This window comes from Sapajus apella, unplaced genomic scaffold (genome assembly GCF_009761245.1).
Source record: "Sapajus apella isolate SASKATOON/1434 unplaced genomic scaffold, GSC_monkey_1.0 scaffold22, whole genome shotgun sequence".
NCBI classification, from domain to species: Eukaryota; Metazoa; Chordata; class Mammalia; order Primates; family Cebidae; genus Sapajus; species Sapajus apella.
In genome coordinates, this window is record NW_022436962.1 from 22,570,407 (window position 1) to 22,591,994 (window position 21,588).

The 21,588-nt window shown below is 40.4% G+C and overlaps 1 protein-coding gene across 1 annotated transcript in view; it reads right to left on the reverse strand.

Moving 5' to 3' along the window:
• The window catches only part of SLC30A10 (solute carrier family 30 member 10), a 43,155-nt gene extending 23,810 nt beyond the window's left edge, over positions 1 to 19,345 (reverse strand). Inside the window, exon 1 of the mRNA XM_032289267.1 lies at positions 18,328 to 19,345. Within this exon, the coding sequence (XP_032145158.1) occupies positions 18,328 to 18,778 (451 nt within the window). The 5' untranslated portion in view covers positions 18,779 to 19,345. The remainder of the gene's footprint in view (positions 1 to 18,327) is intronic.
• Between the last annotated feature and the right edge of the window lie 2,243 nt (positions 19,346 to 21,588).

The window sequence follows — 21,588 nt, forward strand, 5'->3', positions numbered from 1 at the left end:
CTGGGTATATACCCAAAGGATTATAAATCATTCTATCATAAAGACACATGCAAACATATGTTTATTGCAGCACTGTTTACAATACTTAAGACTTGAAACCAACCCAAATGCCCATCAATGATAGACTGGATAAAGAAAATGTGGCACATATACACCATGGGATACTATGCAGCCATAAAAAAGGATGAGTTCATGTCCTTTGCAGGGACATGGATGAATCTGGAAACCATCATTCTTAGCAAACTGACACAAGAACAGAAAACCAAACACCTCATGTTCTCACTCATAAGTGGGTGTTGAACAATGAGAACACATGGACACAGGGAGGGAAACATCACACACCGGAGTCTGTTGGGGGATGTGGGGTTAGGGGTGAGATAGCAGGGGGTGATGGGATTAGAGAAGGTTAGCATTAGGAGAAATACCTAATGTAGATGATGGGGGGATGGATGCAGTGAACAACCATGGCATGTGTATACCTATATAACAAACCTGCAGGATTCTCACATGCACCCAAGACCCTAAAGTATAGTAATAATAATAATAATAATAATAAAGACTGTAGTTTCTATCTGCTCTTGCAGCTAGCTGTGGCCATGTGACTAAGTTTGGGGCTAGAGCTTTAAATGGAAACATCATGTGGTGCTTTCAGAAATTTCTCTAAATGGAGGAAGCATGCCCTCCTTTGCATCTTCTCCATCCTGCAGCCTGGAATGTGAATGTGATGGCTGGGGCTCTAACAGGTGTCTTAGACCACAAGGGCAGGGGCTTCATCCTAGAGAAGGCAGAGCAGTTGGGGTGTTGGTTGGGGTAGAGGGTGGGCCCTAGATCCCTGACGATCAGAGCAGAGTGAAGATGGGGAGGCTGGTGTCAGAAACAGTCTCAGAGTCATTCGTTCAATTATTCATTCTCTGCATAGGTATCAAGTACGCACTAGGCACCATTGGGGATAAGGCAATGAGTGTGACTGACATGGTCTGTCCCTCCCAGATAGACTCTAACACCTGACTTCCTTATGGTGTGAGGTATGAGGAGGAGAGGAGGGGGCCTGGCAGGACACAGAGAGGAAGACGGAACACCCACCTAGGGCTGGGTGTCAGGGAAGGCTCCCCTGAAGAAGTGGCATGGGAGACCTAAGGCGTGGGAGGAGTTGACACAGAGCAGTGAGTGGGTGGGGAGTGCTCCTGGAGGAGAGAATGGCAGGAGCCCAGTCCTGGAGGCAGAGAGAGTGGTACGAAGGAGAACATCACAGACTCAGCAGGACTGGAGAGGAATTTGAGGTGGTAAAGTGGAAGGAGATGAAGCTTCAGGTAAGCAAGGAAGGAATTACTGGGAGTCTCCAAAGCCAAGCAAAGGAGCTGGAACTTTATCTTAAGGGAATAGCAAGCCACTGAAGGATCAAGCAGGGGAGTGAGAGCCACTTGGTCAGTCAGCGTGTCTTAGCTGAATATTCGCCGTACTCAAGCCACTGGTTCAAGAGAAGGAAATTGCAGGGAACATGACAGGGAGGATCCTGTTCTTGTGGGTCTTACCTTTTAGAGTGAATAACAGGAAATAAAAGAGAAAGTGAATAAATAAATGAAAGAAAGAGGGAGGAAGGAAGGAAAGAAGGGAAACAGGGAGGGAAGGAAGGAGGAAAGAAGGAAGGAGGGAGAGAGGAAGATATCAGGGAGGAAGATATTAGGGAGTGATAAAGGTTATTTTGAAAATAAATCACCTACACCAGCAGCTTTCAAGCTGTTTTGTACTGCAGAGTGGCTATGGAGCTACCGCCTTAGATGGGATGGTCATGAAATGCTTCTCCAAAGAGGTGAAAGTTGAGCTGAAACCTGAAAGACAGCAGCTGGGAAGAGTATTCCAGGCAGCAAGACCCACAAGAGCAACGTCTCTAAGGCAGAGACATTGAAGGAGTGTTTCATGGAATAGAAAAGCATCTGTGATGGCCAGAACTGAGTAAGCAAGGGCAGGCGAGACATGAAATCAGAGAGCCAAGAGCTCTTGTAGTCTCGCCTCTATCAAAAGGGGAAGCATGAAAGACGGAGAGGACCATGCATTTGAAAAACGTTTCTGAAACTTGACCTGCTTTTGCTCTTTCTTGTTAACTGCCTGACCTCTTGGAGGCATTTGTGTTTCCAGTTATGGAAACATTCTTTTTTCCTTTTTAATACTTTATTGTTTAAGGCAGTTTTAGGTTTACAGCAAACTTGAGTGGAAAACACAGAGTTCCCATATGCCCCTCCTCACCCCAAACACAGCCTCCCCAGCTATCACCAGAGTGGGGCATTTGTTACAATCAATGAAGCAACATTGACATTTCATTATCACCCAAAGTCCAGTGTTTGCATTAGGGTTCACTCTGGGTGTTGTACATATAGCCTATGGATTTTGACAAATGTGTAATAATGTGTATCTACCATTAAATATCCTACAGAGTAGTTTCGCTGCCCTTTAATCCTCTGCACTCGGTCTATTCATCCCTCTGTCTCCCCGTATCCCTGGAAAATACTGATCTTTCCACTGCCTCCAGTTTTGACTTTTCCAGAATATCATATAGTTAGAATCATGTAGATGGCTACACTTTTTTAAATGATGTAAGTGAAGAACTCAGAACATATCAAATGCTTTTCTACAGGGGAAATTATGTAAACATTATGAACAAGTATTCACAGCTCACATAGTCCAGCCCTGTGGATGATGCGTCACATTTTCAAAGAAGCAACCTGACCAAATGGAGCTCTGGCCTGCATGGATGATGTCAGACGTGCTCATGTATCTTTTCTGATGTTATCGTCAGGACAAGGAAAAATGTAAGGGTGATGCACCTTTATTTTAACTGGAGACACCTGAGGTTTGAAGAAGCCAATAACTTTCTCAAGTCTTTCAGCTGGGAAGAGTGAAATGATGTCACGAATTTCAGAGACAAGTCTACTTGGCTTTGAATACTGACTGTGCTCTAACCATGTCACTTAGACCAGAGGTCCCCAATCCCCAGGCCACAGACCACTCCATGACCTGTTAGGAACCAGATCACACGGCAGGACATGAGTGACAGGCGAGCAAGTGAAGCTTCATCTGTATTTACAGCCACTCCCCATTGCTCACATTACCACCTGAGCTCTGTCTCCAGTCAGATCAGGGACAGCATTCAATTCTCATAGGAATGCAAACCCTGATGTGAACTGTGCGTCCCAGGGATCTAGGAATCTAATGCCTGATGATCTGTCATTGTCTCTCATCACCAGACGGGTCTGTCTAGTTGCAGGAAAACAAGCTCAGGGCTTCCACTGATCCTACATTTTGGTGAGTTGTATAATTATTTCATTATGTATTACAACATAATGATAATAGAAATAAAGTGCACAATAAATATAATGCACTTGAATCATCCCAAAACCATCTCTCACCCTCGGTCCCTGTCTTCCATGAAACTAGTCCCTGGTGCCAAAAAGGCTGGGGACTGCTGACTTAGACAATTGCAGCAGCTTCCACCATGTGTATAAAACATCTCAAATGTTAATCCTCTGGAGATCATTTAAAATATCAATATTCTGAGAGGTTCTCATATGAATACCCCCATTCTTTTTATCTGCTTATGCTATTTCATGGTAGAAATATTGCACCACTGCGCTCCAGCCTAGATGACAGAATAAGACTCTGTCTAAAAAAAAAGCCCCCATATCCACTGATGTGTATTTAGTCTTCTTTTTTATAGAGTGTGCCTTGTCATTGTTGTCATCATTATTGTGACTGTTTATGTAAATACTGCTAAACATTCTTGCACATATATCATCGCTCATTTTTTGGAGTATAGGTTCCTAGATGTACTAAGTCAAAGAGTATAAGCACTTAAAAGTGCTCACAGCTGCCACCAAAATGGCATTTTAAAATATTGTACAAATGTATATTATCAAAAGGGTATGAGGGCTGGGCACAGTGGCTCCTGCTTGTAATCCTGACACTTTGGGAGACTGAGAAGGGAGGATGGCTTAAGCCCAGGAGTTCAAGGTTACAGTGAGCCATGATCACACCACTACACTCCAGTCCGGGCAGAAGAGTGAGGCCCTGCCTCCAAAAAAAAAAAAGTGCGGGAGATTGTTATCTTCCTTTTGTTTTCCCATTATTTGCTGCTAGCATGTAAGAATGTAATTGATCGTATACTCTGACTTCGCTAAATTCCTTTATTACCTCTTGTAATTGTTTCATAGATTTCCTGGTATTTTCTAGTTAGCAATTATATCATCTACAAATAATTCTACGTCTTCCTTTTATTAAAGAAATTTATGAAAGTTTTATTTCCAATAGGCCTTTGACATCACTAGCCCATGAGTTCTTTAAAACTTCTTTTGGAGATGATGATTTAAGTTCATTCAATGAATCTTTCTGACGGCCTCCTCATTAGTATCTAAAACACTTACATTCTATTCTGTACCTACAATTCTGAAAGTCTCTTAGTCACAGTTCGATATTTAAATTGATTTGAGGCTCATCAACAGTCTTTTCATATCATGGCTCATGTGGACTGAGATTTTAAAGATCTTGGGGAGGTGGGGAGAGTCTTTGCATGCGGAAGTGATGAGAATTGTAGCCAAGGGACAAACCGGGCAGATCGTTTTTTCTAAAGATGGCCATAATCATATGTCTACTCCATGTTCTCCAAGTCCACATGTTCTTCTTCAGGGTGACCTTGATACACCTTCCATTCAAAGGCCAACTCTAGGGGCTTGACACTCCTTCCATCTTGTCACTTACTTGCAATCCATAGACTCTAAGGTTGAATCAGAAAGGCAACAGAGCTTCTGCCTTGTTTGAGGGAGCACTCATGCTTGAAACCCTGAGCCACCACAGCCAGTGTCCTAAGACCACTCTAGTGCGAGGAAGCCAAGACACAGGCAGCAGTCGTGTGTAGGCTGTCCGCCCAGCAGTCCTATACATTCAAACCTTCCAGCCCAGATGCCAGACATATGAGTAAATAAGCCTTCAAATGACTGCAGCCTTCGGCCATCAGGTCACCCCTAGCCTCTGAGTCTTCCCAGCGGAGCCCTCAGAACATAGTGGAAGCAAACAGCCTCTTCCCACTGTGTGCGTTCCAATTCTAGCCCGCTGAACCCTTGGGTTCGTAAAACAATTGTTATTTTAGTCCAGTACATTTGCAATGGTTTGTTACAAAGTAACTGGAAGAGAGAATCACGTGTGAAGTTTGGGAAGCTGTACAAAGGGTCCATAAAATTTGGAACTATTAAAGAAGACAATTGATATTGGCATGGAATATTTAAGGTATTATTAGATAAGCTTCAAAGCAAAACAGTTATTGTGGAGCAGGGTTTCCCACGTCCTGAGTGAACATATTAAAAAACAGAATGAGGTAGAATTCCCCGGACAGGCACAGGAAGGCAAGACATACTGAATGAGATCTAGATAGAACAATAATTGTTTGAGTCCAGGCCAGGGGGCGATTTTTTGTTTAATTGGAAAATGCCTTTCAAGTGAGACTATCCTACTCAGAGAGGTGAGGGTTGATCAGATTTGTTTGGACAACAGTTGCCTTTGGCAGACCTACGAAACACTGACTTCATTTCTCTCACTGAGATTAGGAAAAAAAAAATCTGTTTGAATAATAAATATCTGACCCAGAAAACCATGACAAAGTAAAAGGAAGAAAGTCCAACGAAAACGCCAGCCTACCTGCGGTAGAGAAGGAAAGAGACCAGCTTAAGAACTTGATGAAACCATTAACAACCCAGCTGAGCCTTCCTGAGAGGAGAAGGGGAACACAGAAGGAAAGAAAACACGAGAAGCACATTCCAAACTTTAGAACGAGAGATTCAGTTGAATGATATGCTTGCAACCTTCAAAAGCTGTGGAAAGTAATGTTTGGAGGAGCATAAAGCAGAAACAAAAAGCAAACTTTAAGCCTTCAAAACAGCTTCAGCTCAGGGGTTTGCTAAGGCTGAACTTCAGATGGAAACAAATGTGAGCATGAGAGAGCAGCAGGATTAGGAAGCAGGATTCACAGGTCTAAGCAGTCCTGAAGCTACAGGCAGTCACAGAGCGAGTATAGACGGAGCCTGAGTGTAGACAGAGCCCCAAGCAGGGGCTCCAGGTGGAAATGGAATTAAGGACCTTCCTTTCTTCCTCCCTTCTTTCCTTCTTCCCTTCCTTGCCTCCCCTCTTCCCCTTCTTCTCTTCCTCCTTTCTTTTCCTCCCTCCCTCCTTTCCTTCCTTCCTTTCTCCCTTTCTCTTCCTTTCTCTTTCTCTCTCTCCTCCTTTTCCTCTCTCATCTCTTTCACATGCTGATTGAAAACATACCACAAATAAAATCTGAAGCCCAGGATGTCATTGCTGCACATACCTAAACTCTGTAAGCAGGAAAGAATGTTTTCAATGTCACTCACTGGGAAAGGATACCATGAGTTTACCAGGTAGGAAAACTTGGTGCCATAATCAGCCTCCTGTTGTGAAAGCTCTGCCAATGGAACTTGGTACCCAAGTGCTGGCCATGGCCAGGTCTGCCCCATATTGGCTGGTATCTTAGAGTGGCAAAAACCAAGAAGACTTCTTTCTTTTCTGAGTCTCTGCTGTGGTCATGAAAAGCAGTAAAGATGTCCTGGTTTATAGCAAGTGCTAAATTCGGGGAATCTAAATTTTCCTGTAAGTGTTCTAGCTCTGGGATAAGGCTTCAGACTTTTTGAAATCTTCAGAAAGTGTGGCAGAAAATAAAAAATGTACTCAGAGGCCACAAAATGAAGTAAAAGTCAAAATCCAGAAAGGTAAGTTGAAGTCAGAATCTGACTTAAGGACATCTGTCCAATAAAGATGAATGCTCTAGCCCTGAGTTTTGACAGCCACATGATCATGGATGGCATAAGAGACAAAACTGAGATGGACAGTTGAACTAGAGATCCCCTCAGAAAGCTTGATTCCTTGGTCTAAGGTTGAACCAAAGCAAAATGAACAATCAAATAAACAAAAAAAAACCCACTGCCCCAAAGGAGACAGCAAGGAAACTTGAACCTTTTAGCCGTGGATGTGGACATAGGGAAAACTACCTCCCCTGGGAAGTTGAAACTATAATGTGGTCTTCATGTGGTAATGCAGTCTAAATTCATGCTACATATGTAATAATAGTGACTCAGGCAAATAATTTTTAAGTATTTCCAAGTTGGTAACACCCTTAGGCACATGACAGAAGCAAATGTAAATTTTCTTGGAAAAATGTACCAATAATTTATTATTGAAATAATTCCCTTAGAGGAAGCTTTGTTGAACATTAATTCACAATCAAAAATCATGAAATGGCTGGGCACGGAGGCTAACGCCTGTAATCCCAACACTCTGGGAGGCCAAGGAGGGCTGGTCACTTGAGGTCAGGAGTTCAAGATCAGCCTGCCCAACATGATGAAACCCCTTCTCTACTGAAAACACAAAAAGTTTCCAGGTGTGGTGGCACAGGCCTGTAATCCCAGCTACTGGGGAGGCTGCAGCACAAGAATCACTTGAACCCGGGAGGCGGTGGTTTCAATGAGCTGAGACTGTGCTACTGCTTTCTAGCCTAGGTGACTGAGCAAGACTCCCTCTCAAAAAAAAAAAAAAAAAAAAATCATGAAACACACAAAATGGGAGAAAATAAACCACCTTGAAAGAAGGAACAAAAATAATAAATGGCAGAATCAGACATGCCAACATTGCAGATGTTGAGAATACCAGATACATAATATAAATAAGTATGTTTAATAGAAAGGAATAAAGGAAGGTCTGAAAAGTATGAGTAAAGAATAAGTCATCATAAATGAAAAGTAGATTTGTTGAAATTAAACACTCAATAGAAGGTGCCCCTGCTCCTTCTAGTCAGGTTGCTATCAGTGAAGTCATAATGGGGACCCTGATCTCCCGCACCTGCTCAGCAGTAGTGAAGCACCCTCCCATCTCAGGGTGTCAACAAAGGCCAAGTGGGAAACCTGGACTTCCATTCTCATCTTAAAATAACAAACAGCACCTCTTCCGCCTGCACAGTGTCAGAGAAGACCTGCTCAGACAGAAAATTTAATAAGATCCACAGCCTCATAATACTGAAAATGTCCAGGATTCAACAGGAAATCTTTCATCATAGCAAAGCCAAGGAAATTTTAACCTGAGTGTGAAAAAAGACACTGGCATTGAGGTAGCACAAGGTTACAAATCTGCTAATAAGGGATATTAAAGTAGACATCATACAAATGCTTCAACAAGCAATTAAAAATACATTTGAAACAAAAACACAGAAAGTCTCGACAAAGAAATAGAAGACAAAAGGAAGAATGAAACAGAAACTTTAAAAATGAAAACTACAATAACTGAAATAAAAACTCAGTGGGACTCTTAGCAGTGAATGCAAAATTTAAAAAAATGTAAAAAGCTAAACGGATGGGCTCAGTAGCAGAAATGGGGAAGAGAGAGCAAAGAAAGTATTCTATCTGAACAGAGAAAAAATAGAAAAAAAATAAGCCCCAGGGACCTGTGTAACTATAACAACTACAAATGGGAAAAGACAAAGGGAGTAAGATTTCTGCATTTCATTCAAACAAGAAAAGTATTGACAGCATTACCCAGTGGTAAGTATGTAAGTGCAATCTAATACCTAGAGCAACTACTAACAGAACTCTATGAAGACATACTCAAAAGTGCTACGGGGAAATCAAAACGAAATTCCAAATAATGTTCATGGAAGCCAGGAAACAGAAAATAGAGAAATAAAAAGTAGTAGGAACAGACAATGAAAAGTAAAATAGCTGTCTTAAGCCCCAACCTTCAATAATTTCATTAAATGTAAATGTTCTAAACACACCAGGTAAAAGACAGAAAATTGGCAGAGTGGCTAAAACACATATCTAACCACATCCATACCATGGAATCGTTCTTAGCAATAAAAACAACTACTAATACATGCAACAAGTTAAATGAATCTTAAGTGCATTATGCTGAAAGAAAAAAGCCAATTTCAAAGGTCACATATGTTTGATTCCATTTATTTAACATTCTTGAAATAAAAATATTATAAGGATGGAAAACAGACTATTTGTTTCCAGGGCATAGATAGAGGGAGTGAAGGTAGGAAGGGTAGCCATGACTCCTAAAGGGTACCATGAGGGATACCATTGTAATGATGATTTTGGTAATTTAAAAGGTGAAGAACATGAAAGTCTTGGTGCTAAACTCATGCAACTTCGGATGCCCTGAAGGAATGGCATCCATTCTAGTAGAAAACAGCCCAGACTAAAACTGCTGAAGGAACTCCAACTCCACCAGGCATGAAACCATACTCAGGCTGTGCCCAGAAGAGGAAGACTGCGGGTTTTATGGTTTTACTTGCCTTTAGCTTAATAACCAGTTCAAAGATATTTAATTTTGGAATTTAATTTTCTGTTATAATTTGGTATTAGGAGGGGCTTCATATTGTTAAAATTTGGGACATTTTTATATTGCTGCATTGTATTGTTAGAGTATCTTGATGCTGTCACTTTGTGTCACCATATAATTTCCAATCAGCAATATTGAACATTTGGGGGCCTTGGAGTTAATTTAACTAGTATACGTACTCTTCTAACCCATTTCAGTTATTGAAGCAATGGTTGGTATTGGGAACACAAGCTTTATGGAAAAGCAGCAGTACAGTCATGATAAACAGTTCATCTAGTCCTTCCAGGGGAGCCAGGAGTGAAAGGAACATAAATCTGGAGAGTGTTGGGGGAGACAGCCATTCCTCTTTTCCTGTGATTTCAACCCCCATGTAAGTAGTCACTCCGAGGGTGGAAGGGTCTTCTCTCACTGGCAGGTTAGGTTGAAGAAATGGATTAAGCCTGGCTCCACCCTTCCTGGGCTTCCTCCCTCCAACTGCCCGCTCACTGAGAATGAACATTCACTCCGTTCCTGGGCTTACCCCTGCTCTTCCAGTTATTGTGCTCTGCCTATAAGAGGATAGGTCAGTTTACTTCTCAGATAAGTATTAAGAAGCCAATTGTGACACCCAAGCTACATTCTCCAAAACAGCTTTTACAAAACAAACACTGAGCTACTATTTTCATTGCTATCTATCTTCTATTCCTTATTTCTCAGTTAGCTCCAGACTTATGAATGAAGTTGTTTATGGTCCCCAAAAGTCCCAATAATGTTGGCTCCAATCAGCATGTGTGGAGCTAATTGATAGTTCTCCTCTTTCCTCTCCTTCAGGAGAGGCAAACTTAAAGCAGTTTCTTCAGGTAAAGAATTCTACAGAAAATAGATGGCCCATTCAGCCAGTTGCCCCTTCAACCTGACTTCTCTGCTGTTCCTTTTTAAGGAGCCAGCCCCTGCCTCCCATTGACCTGATTTAAGGATTATCTTTATTTTATTTCCTATTAAGCTGACACATTTTTAAAGCTATCATGGCAGATGAAGAACAAGAGCATAGGTATACTTTGTCAAAAACTACATCCTCAGGGTACAGTGGCTCATGCCTGTGATCCTAGGATTTTGGGAGGCCAAGGTGGAAGGATTGCTTGAGGCAGGAGTTTGAGATCAGCCTGGGCAATATGGTAAGACCCCCATCTCTACAAAATATGAAAAAAATTCGCTGGGCCTGGTTGGCAGGTACCTGTGGTCCCAGCTACTTAGGAGGCTGAGATGGGAGGATTGGTTGAGCCTGGGAGGTTGAGGCTGCAATGAGCTGTGGTCACGCCACTGCACTCTGGCCTAGGTGACAGAGTAAGACCCTGTCTCAAAAAAAAAATTACTTCCTCAAAATTCTCTCAAGACACCTTCTCAGATGTAGACAATAAATATCAAGATATGGACTATGGAAGACGTTCTAAGGATGAGGAATCTCTATATATTATTGCCTCTCATTAAAAAAAGATGAAAATCTGGTGTATGTTATAATCATCAGAGCGAGTTGTACACAATGTTTTTAGAAAGCCACTGTGACTATCATCTCTATCAAAAGAATAAGAAAGAAAAAAAATTACAAATATATTGTGTACATCTTGTAAACAGCTGGCCAATAAGAAAACCAAAATCATAAGTTTACTTTGACCCTACCTTCCTGGAAAATTAAGCTTCTCAGCAGAGAAAATGGGGAGTATCATTACTCACTAGACAGGACTGCAGGACAGTGTCCAAGAGGCAAAGCATCTGTTGGCAGAAGAGAGGTCCAGTTCTAACGTCAACTTCGGGTTAGCCATAAAATGGTTGCTGCCTCAGGTTCTTCTTCTGTAACTTGGAAATTAATCTAGCATATGAGCCACATTTGCATTATTTTAATGAGCTACATATTGACATTGTATTACCACTAAAGCAGTTTAAAATATATAGTTTTAAAAGTACAAGTAACACCATGCTACAAAATGTTATCTTGAGCACTGAAAGATGGGGAAGCTAACATTTACAAGAGCCTTCGTAAAAGTAACACCTAGGCTGGGTGCGGTGGCTCACACCTGCAATCCTGATACTTTGGAAGGCCAAGGTAGATCACCTGAGGTCAGGAGTTTGAGACCAACCTGGCTAACATGGTAAAAACCCGTCTCTACTAAAAAACCCAAAAATTAGCCAGGCCTGGTGGCAGGTGCCTGTAATTCCAGCTACTCACGAGACTGAGGCAGGAGAATGGCTTGAACTCAGGAGGCAGAGGTTGCAGTGAGCTGAGATTAGTGCCATTGCACTCCAGCCTAGGTGACAAGAGCACATCTCCATTTCAAAAATAAAGAAATAAAAATAACACATCATGAAGGTATTGTTATTTATCAAAAGAAAAACAGAGAAATTCTTATCATGGCTTACAGCAGCCTTGATAAGAGGCTGCATCTGTCCTCAGGCTCAGGTGATCCTCCCACTTCAGCCTCCCAAGTAGCTAGAACTACAGGCACACACCACCAAACCTGGCTAATTTTTCTAATTTTTGTAGAGACGAGGTCTCGCTATGTTGCCCAGGCTGGTGTCAAATTCCTGGGCTCAAGCGATCTACCCACCTTGGCCTCCCAAAGTGCTGAGATTACAGGTGTGAGCCACTGCACCCGGTTGCAGTGCGATTCTTTAAAATAGGTGTAATGATACCTAATTGTGCTCAAAGTGGTTAAGTATGTTAATTTGTGTAGCAGCAAAAGAAAAAAAAATTGGTTAAGTATCTTTTCCGGTGTCAGAAACAGTGAATAAGGGAAGACATTCCAGAATATGTATTTTTCTTTTTTTTTTTTTTTTTTTTAATTTATTGCGTAGTTATTTACTTTTAGAAACAGGGACTTGGTCTGTCACCCAGGCTGGAGTATAATGTCATGCTATCATAGCTCATTGTAACCTCAGTCTCCTAGGTCCAAGCTATCCTCCTACCTTGGCCTCCCAAAGTGCTGGGATTACAGCCATGAGCACTGTCCCAGCTAGAACATATATTTTTGTTACTGGTCTATGCTCCTTCTGGTTCATCCCGATGCCACTAGCCCATCATCAAAACGACACATATTTTGTATGGTTTGTAGAAATAGTGATGGATCTGCTGTAACCATATATACGATGAACAATTATAAGAGTCCTGGCAAGGATAAGGTGGGCTGCCACTTTGTGGATGTGAAATAGAGCAAAGGACTTGTCTGCCGAGGGGTCTCACGAATATTTCATCTGTTCCTCGTTCCTTCTGCCCTTGGACAACCACTACCAGTCACCACCACAACCACCACCAATGTTACCATTTATTGAATGTTCAGTGTATTCCAAGTACTATGTTGAGACTTTACACAAATAATATAATTTCATTCTTGCAACATCAGATCTATGAGATAGATATGACCCACTTTACAGATGAAGAAACTGAGGTTTAGAAAGTTTCAGTAACTTTTTGCAGGTCACTCAGCTACTGGAATTAGGATTCAATTTATGGTATGTTCATTTGCACATTTTGATACACCCTTTTGTGATTATTGCCAAATAACTTTTCACCATCCATAATTGTTTTCCTCTCTGAGGAGAGCCAAGTAGAGTAAAGTCTTTAATTAAGGGCCTGGCCTTAAAGTTTTAATTTCTTTGTACCCTACCATTAACTAGCTGTATGATTGTGGATTTGTCTCTGACCCTGTTTCCTTGTCTAAACAACAGAAATAAATAGCAAGTATTCTCTCTAGCTAATTGTTTTGTAAAACATACAGTTCTTCAAATGTATGTGATATGATGCTGTAATTATTCTCTCTATACTCTGACAAAGCCTAACAATGCAAAGATGTCAATATAAACTCATTTTTCATTAAAATTTACCTGATATCAGTCATAGCAGCCTCTGCACATTGGAAAAAAATTTACTAAGAACAAAGAGATTGTCTCATTAGCTTCTTTTTTTCCTCCAGTTGAATTTGGTTTCACAAATGTGAAATAGCACCTATTTTTCAATCTTCCTTTAGTCTTTCTTATTCACCGCCCATAACTGATCCAGAACCCCTTCACTGGGCAATAAGGGGAGTGAGAGGTTAGGCAAGCTGTCAGGAACGTAGCAAAAGAGCTGTGAGGGAATTTATTAGGCCTCTGCTATGGGTCAGATGTTGTGACTGTGGTGTGTGCATACTTATCTTCGAATCCTCATGTGGAAGTTAATTGATCAACAGTAGTGATGGTGCTTGGAAAACAATGGTTACTGTCAGATATTGACAAACTGCAAAGTAACAGCTTGTGGGAATTAAGCATCATGTTTCTTTAAATTATTTAACAATTATCACAAATTCCCAATCACTACCATTCTGCCTCTGATCTAGAAAGGGAACCCAGGTAACCTATGCCTAGAAAACCTTCCCTTTTCCAGTTTGAAAAGCAGCTTTCAATTTTGCAGCTTCTCAAATTTTATTTACTCCATAGTATTTGCTACTGGCAGAGAGGCAGCAAATTCCCCTTTGCCTTTCCTAAAATTATTGGCCTTGCCTACTCTTCTTGTCACTGGATAAAATTTTCTTCACACCAAAAGGAAACCCAACTTGTTTCAGTGTCTACAGGACTGTCCATGTGAAAAGCCCTCATCAGGCTGTAATACAGTCTTAACTAGAAGTTTGCATGAGCAACTAATCAGCAGTGTGTTAAAACCTTCTGCAACAATATACTTTGCTGGTTGCTGTGCTGTCACTGCCTCTAGCGAGTTGGCTAGGTAAACATAATGCCAGAAGAGTGGCTACGAGAAAAAGAGGGAAAGAGAAAACAAGCACAATTTGGAATCAAAACAAAACTTGGCCAGGCTTGGTGGCTCACTCCTGTAATCCCAACACTTTGGGAGTCTGAGGCGGGTGGATCCCTTGAGGCCAGGAGTTCAAGACCAACCTGACTAACATGGTGAAAGCCCATCTCTACTAAAAATATAAAAATTAGCAAGGCATGGTGGCGCACACCTGTGATCCCAGCTACTTGGGAGGCAAAGTCATGAGAATTGCTTGAACCCAGGAGGTGGAGGTTGCAGTGGGCTGAGATCATACCACTGTACTCCAGCCTGGGCAACAGAGTGAGACTCCATCTCATAAAAGCAAAACAAAACTTAAATTCAAAGGAAAGGCATTTTGTTTAAAAAAAAAAAAAAAACTTTAAAATAATTAACAGATATTTTTGCTATAACTGTATCATTTGTAAATGGTATAAATGGCAGGCCTGATCTATCTTAGACAGAAAAAAATGCAAAATAGAGCAGAAGCCATCATACTAGAAAAGCGAGCTGTATAAGATTACCTTTAGCTTAAAATAAGGGCCACTGTACAGCAAAGTTATTCATCCCAGTACAAGGCAAGGGCATGGAGGGTCTTAGTAGCTTGATTCTAAAGAACACTCAGGTCTGAAAAAATGACTAAAAATAAGACTTAAACATGAAAGATAAAAAGAAAATCAAGGAAAATCAAATAAAATAAACAAGGACTGGGAAAAAAAATGTAAATTTAACAAATCGAACCCCTAAGCCTAGAGAAAGAAACTGGCTGGTGACAAGTATCTCCTGCCATCTGGATCTACATGCTGTTTTCACCCCTTCAACCTTTCCCTGCCTCCCTTCCCCGAAGCATATGCACACACAGAGCCGTCGACATTGTGGACTTTAATCCTATTTTGTTTGTTTGTCTTTTACTTAATGTTTGTATTTTTTACCTTTTTCACTTTGCCCCTCACTTTAGCCAAAAATACTGGCTCTACCATCACCTGAACTTCCTCCCACATTTTAGAGTCAGGGTGGGATCTGAATCTAAGACTTTCAGATTTCCTCATCTCAGCTAAATCTTCCAGACATTCTTTTCTCCCAGGTTTTAAAACTTTTCTGGTTCTGTATGTCTGATCCTCCAGTATAATTTTTTTCATGAATCCCAGAGATGTTTAAAGTCTTACCTATACATACAGTTTGTTCTATTATATTTAATTTAAAGTTAGTGGTCTTGATTATTTTTTACTTTCGTATGATCTCAAACATCAACTATAATGAATTCTATTTCTACAGCAGATAGATAAGCAGAACAAGTAAAAGATCCACAGAACCAGGGGGAGACTGAAGACTTGTTAAGCAAAAACTCCAGTTAGAGATTCCACAAAAGAAGCGATACATTACTGGATTCTGATCCTGAAGCCGGGAGGTACCAGCAGTTATTTATAGGAACTTCCATGTGCTATAAGCTAGGGTTCTAGACTTACAGAAATTCTTCATCCTAAGTTTACTTTGAATCTTTTGAAGTCAACAGTCTTTCCCTCTCATAGTTTATAACTCCTTTTATAAATATGGATGGATTAATCATATTTGTTCTTAAAATGTGAGCCAATTCATATTGGGTTAATGTCAATTTATGAGGGTCATCTGATGCAATATTTACTCTTTAAACTAATTTAGAAGAATATAAAAATGTATGGTTCAGAAAAGGTGATAAATACGTAACGTGAGACATAAATGCTAACAAGCTAAACAGCTATCCTAAAGGAATTTGGCAAATTTAAACACTAAATTTTCTTTTCTTTTTTTTTGTTTCTTCTTTTTTAGAGACACGGTCTCATTCTGTCACCCAGGCTGAAGTGCAATGGTTTGATCATAGCTCACCACAGCCTGAAACTTCTGGGCTCAAGTGATCCTCCCACCTTAGCCTCCTCAAGTCTGGGATTACAGGCATGAGTCACTGCACCCAGCCTAAAATTTCTAATAGAAGAATTTAACAACACCAAAAGCTGCTAAAATAATAATGGCAACATAGAACATGAATATTAAAGCATGAGTCACATGTGTATTGTACCTATCACTTATTTAACGTACATCACTCTATAGCATCAAATACTTCAAAAGAAGATAGATACCCTAGAATTAAGCCAATAGAAACCCATATGGCTGGGCCAGACACTGTGGCACACACCTATAATCCCAGTGCTCTAGGAGGCTAAGTGGATGGATTACTTGAGCTCAAGAGTTCAAGACCAGCCTGGCCAACATGGCGAAACCCTGTCTCTACTAAAAATAAAAGGTAAAAAAAAAAAAAAAAAAGAAGACAAAGAAAAGAAAAAAATAAACCCACATGGTTAGAGTGAAATATTTGTCTTGAGCCTCTTGTTATCTCAGCATGATGATACACATTGGAGAACATCACTTCCCAAACAAAAGCTTAACTAAGACCTATCCAATAATAATTCAATTTGATAAAAATAGAATTATTGGTGTATACCAGGTTTCATATTGGTCAGAACTTTTGCCTAAACTGCTTTTGTTATATGCAGATAAATATCACATGTCAAGAATAAAGGCAAAATTAGAACTGTAGTGTGACAATCAAAAATATAACGGTAATGTCAACACTGAACATGTGAAATCATCTCTCTTGCCTTAAATTTATACCTAGTAATAAAAAAATGCATATTTATCTTATATCAAATATGTGAATTTCATGATCTGGAAGCTCGAGTAGTAATTTTCACATGATGATTGATGTAGCCACACCATACAGTCTCAAGTTAACAATGAATTTTCCTTTACAAAAGATGAGGCCCAAATTCAGTGATTCATTAACTCAAATTAAAATCCAGACTCTAGTTTCTAATTTATTTTTATATTTAGTACATCCTACAGATACTCTCATAACATATGTTCTACCGGTAGGAAAATCGAGACGGAGGTAGGATAAAGGACTGGCTCCAACTGACATAATTTATAATGGCAGCAAGGATAGGGAATCAAATGAAAAATGCGACCTAGCCTCTGAGGCCCCCAGACTCAGTTTATAATGGCCCAACTCCTGAGAGAAAACTCCTCAGCATCAAATAAAGAAAAATATTTGAAATTTTTAAAAATTCGTGAGCTATTAGAATTAAATGATACTGGATTATCATGTAATTTAAATGCTTGCATTGTGATTTAGAAAATAAACTATTTATCAGGTGCCTATTAAATACTAAATAAATTACTTAACGTTTCTCTTAGTCCTTATTGACTGAATATTACAGGTAGGGAAACAAGCTAGGTGAAGTAATTTGACTATTGCCCTGTGCTATTGAATCTATTCATGCTCTACAAGTTCTTTTATAAAAGAAGCACTGAAAAGTTCTCTTCCGTAAGAACCTTTTGATACATATATACTTACAAACTCCTCTTATGGCAATAAATTAAAGAAACATGATTCTATCTAAAAAAGAAGCATCTTTTAGATTTATTTTTCTCTTCCAAGATTTAATTCCATTCTTTTGACAGATAATCTAATAAGTTTGGGTACTCAGACTTAAGTCTCTCCTGAAGATTCACATGTGAATTGTAGTCCTGTTTCTCAAATGGAACAGATGTGTGCAATAAAAAAGTGCAAATATTTCCTTTCAAAAAATAGCCACGTTTACCGGACTATCTTCTTTACTTTTTTCTCTCTCCATTTTACATACCATTCCTCAAATATATACTGTGCTCTTTGTAAGTTGCTTATGTAGTCCAGTATATTTTAACATATTTTATGGGGACATTAAAATACTAATTTTAAATTCAAACATAGCCATGTCACATCTGGGTAAACAACAGTGAATCACTTAAAGGAGACTGCCACGTCTATCATCTTTCCAATTGCTCTCTCTGTGGCTACGGTTAGTGCCTTTACTTCCTCTCTGCCTGCCTAAAGATACCTTTTCATTCCCTGTGAGTACAAATTCAAGAATTCCTCCCAGCATTGAAGCAACCTGCTGCTACCCTACTCACAAGGAACCTCAAACTAAAGGCAAGTCTTCTGAGAAAGTTCGATTATAAAATCACGGGAACAAGAGGCTGACCCCAAAGAATCGGGCCCCTCTGGATAGCACCATCAAAGGCCCCCTCAGACAACACCCACCAGGACTCCCATCAAATTTACTGCCACCCTCTGAGAAGCTATTTACCTGCTTCCGTGTCTCCCTGGGGCTTGGGTGCTGTGCAGTAACAGCAGTCCAAGAAGATGACATAGTTAAGAACATTGAAGAACAGACCGACAATTCCAGCACTGAGAACCAGTAGTGGCTCCTCTGTCTTCTGGGGATCAATGTACCTTTTGATGGCTTCAACCAGGATGCTGAACATCAGTGCCACGGCAAAAATGGTGTTCCCAAATGCTCCCACAACGTCCGCCCGCAGAAAGCCATAAGTGCTCTTCTTGTGCTGTTTTATGTTGCTGACCCTTACACCGAAGAAACCTATGACCATGGACACAAAGTGGGAAAGGACGGCAAAAGCATCGGAGGCCAAGGAGAGGGAGTTGCCCACGTAGGCGATCACCAGTTCCATCACAAACAGGAGGATGCTAACGACGCACATGAGGATTAAACGGAAGCTTCTTCCGGAGTATCGCCCCATGGCAGCTTGGTGTCCGGGCAGTTCCTCTCCCTTTCTTGGGAAGGCTGAGCTGCTAGGGGAGCAGCTGTAGATTCTGTGATTACAGCTCCTGGGTAACTCTTCCCTTCAGCCCTCTGGCGCTTGTCATATTTGGAAATCACCTTTTATAGGTTGCTATAAAGCCATAAAACAGTTTAAAGGGCAATTAAGCAAGAGATGTCACGTGAGCTAGGATTTATGGAAATACAAGACACTGGCTTCAGATATGGACTTGAGAGACTTTTTTGTTTGTGTGCGTGTGTGTGTTTAATTGCAGAAGTCAAGAGCGTCTGTGTCCTTGAATCATGTAGAAGCTTGTCAGTGGCTATGGCCTTTCCAGCTTCCATGCCCTACATGTGCAGCAACAACTCAGGTGAAGCAAGTCATTTACATCTTGTCCGCCTGGTGTGCAGATCTGAATGTCATTTACTGTGTAAAACGGGAGTATTCTAGGGGTCACTAATTCGAAGATCAGAGCTACAGCAAGTGAAAGCCAAAAGTGAAGCTAGGGTGATTTTTCTACTGCTCTACTGGAATAAACAAGCACCCTATTTCCAACATTCTCTATAAGACAAAAGAAATATTCCTCATATTCAGGAAACCTTTAAACTGGAAGTGCTGAAGATGTAATTCCAGTTAAGTTTCCAGGAAGAAAGACAAGTAATAATTATTTCACTGATGCAAGGAAGGTTTTTGTTTTTATTTTTAAAAAAACCTTATCTGTCAAACAGCATAGCCCTTGAAGGCCTATCAGTTCCTAAATGTCTAAAACAGCAATGGCCTCTATTACTGTGGGCAGCCTGACTACTGTCAATCTTTTAAAGAAACACAGAGTGAGAAATTCCATTTGACCCAGCAATCCCATTACTGGGTATATATCCAAAGGATTATAAATCATTCTACTATAAGGAAACATGCACACGAATGTTCATTGCAGCACTGTTTACAATAGCAAAGACTTAGCACCAATCCAAATGCCCATCGATGACAGACTGGGCAGGGAAAATGTATCACATATACACCCTGAAATATTATGCAGCCATAAAAAATGATGAGTTCGTGTCCTTTGTAAGGACATGGATAAATCTGGAAACCATCATTCCTAGCAAACTGACACAAGAACAGAAAATCAAACACCACATGTTCTCACTCATAGGTGGGTGGTGAACAATGAGAACACATGGACACAGGGAGGGGAGCATCACACACTGGGGTCTGTTGGGGGGGAACTAAGGGAGGGACAGTGAGGGGTGGGGAGTTGGGGAGGGATAACATGGGGAGAAATGCCAGATATAGGTAATGGGGAGGAAGGCAGCAAACCACATTGCCATGTATGTACCTATGCAACAATCTTGCATGTTCTTCACATGTGCCCCCAAACCTAAAATGCAATAAGATATATATATATATAAACAAATAAAATAAAAAATAAAATAAAGAAACACAGAGTTATATTACAATCTCTTTTTCTCCTAAATGTGATATTAATGTTATATGTCAACTTGACTGGTCATTTGAACAATGACATGTAAGACTTTCTGGCTTTGTCTGTGAGTGTGTTTCTGGATGAAATTAACAGTTGGATCAGTAGAGTGAATGAAGGAGATTGCCCTCTCTAATGTGGGTGGGCCTCCTCCAATCAGTTGAAGCCTGAATAGAACAAAAAGGCTGAGTAAGAGGTAGCTCTTCCTGCCTGACTGCCTTCAGCCTGGGACGTTTGTTTTTTCATGCCTTCAGACTCAAACTGAAACATGGACTCTTCCTGGGTCTTGAGCCTGTGGGTCTTATATTTGGGTTACTCCTTCGGTTCTTCTGGGTGTCTTGGCTACTGATTCACCATCAATCTTTGGACTTAGCCTTTTATCATGTGAACTAATTATTTATAATACATATACACACACACACATATATACATACGTAGATTATATATATATATATATATATAACTATTTGTATACCACACATACACATGCTCGTTGGTTCTGTTTCTCTGGAGAACCCTGGCTAATATTTTGACTAAAACCTGACAATTTAGACAGTAGCCCTAACAGTTTTCTTAGCATCTCAGAAATGATCTCCAATTCAGTTAATATTCTGACAGTTAGACTTCTAATACAACCACATTGTGAAAATTATTGCTCTAAGACTAGCTCATTCATACCACAAATACTTACTCAGTGCTGACATGCTGGACAGAGTTCTAGGCTCCAGAGAGATAGCAGTAAACAAAACAAGTCAAAAATCTCTGCCCTTATGAAGCTTGTATCCTACTGAGTGGGGGGGACAGATGATTAACAAAATAAATCATGAAATGTATTGAATGTTAAATGGTGATAAGTATGATGAAGACACATAAAGCAGGGGAAAGAGTGTCAGCATAGGGACATGTTGTAATTTTAATAAAATGGTCAGGGAAGAATTTACCAAGATGTTCTTCGAATAAAGTTCTGAAGGAGGTAAGAAACTAAGAAACCACGCAGACATTTGAAGGAAAATCTTTCTGGGCAGAAAGAACAATGAGCATGGGAATTCAAGGAAGACCAAAGAGGTCAGCAAGACTGGAGATGAGTAACGGGACAATGAGAAAGAGATGATGAAGCCAGAGAGGTGATGGCGCAGGGGCAAATCAGTGAGGCCCCGACATGAGAAAATTGAGCAGAAGAATGAGGAGTTCCTCCATATGTTTTAAAGGAATCACTGGGTGTGTCTGAGATTACAAGAAAGCAGAGACCAGTTAGGAGGCTACTGCAATAATCTAAATGAGATTGTGGTTTAGACTAAGTGGAAAGTGG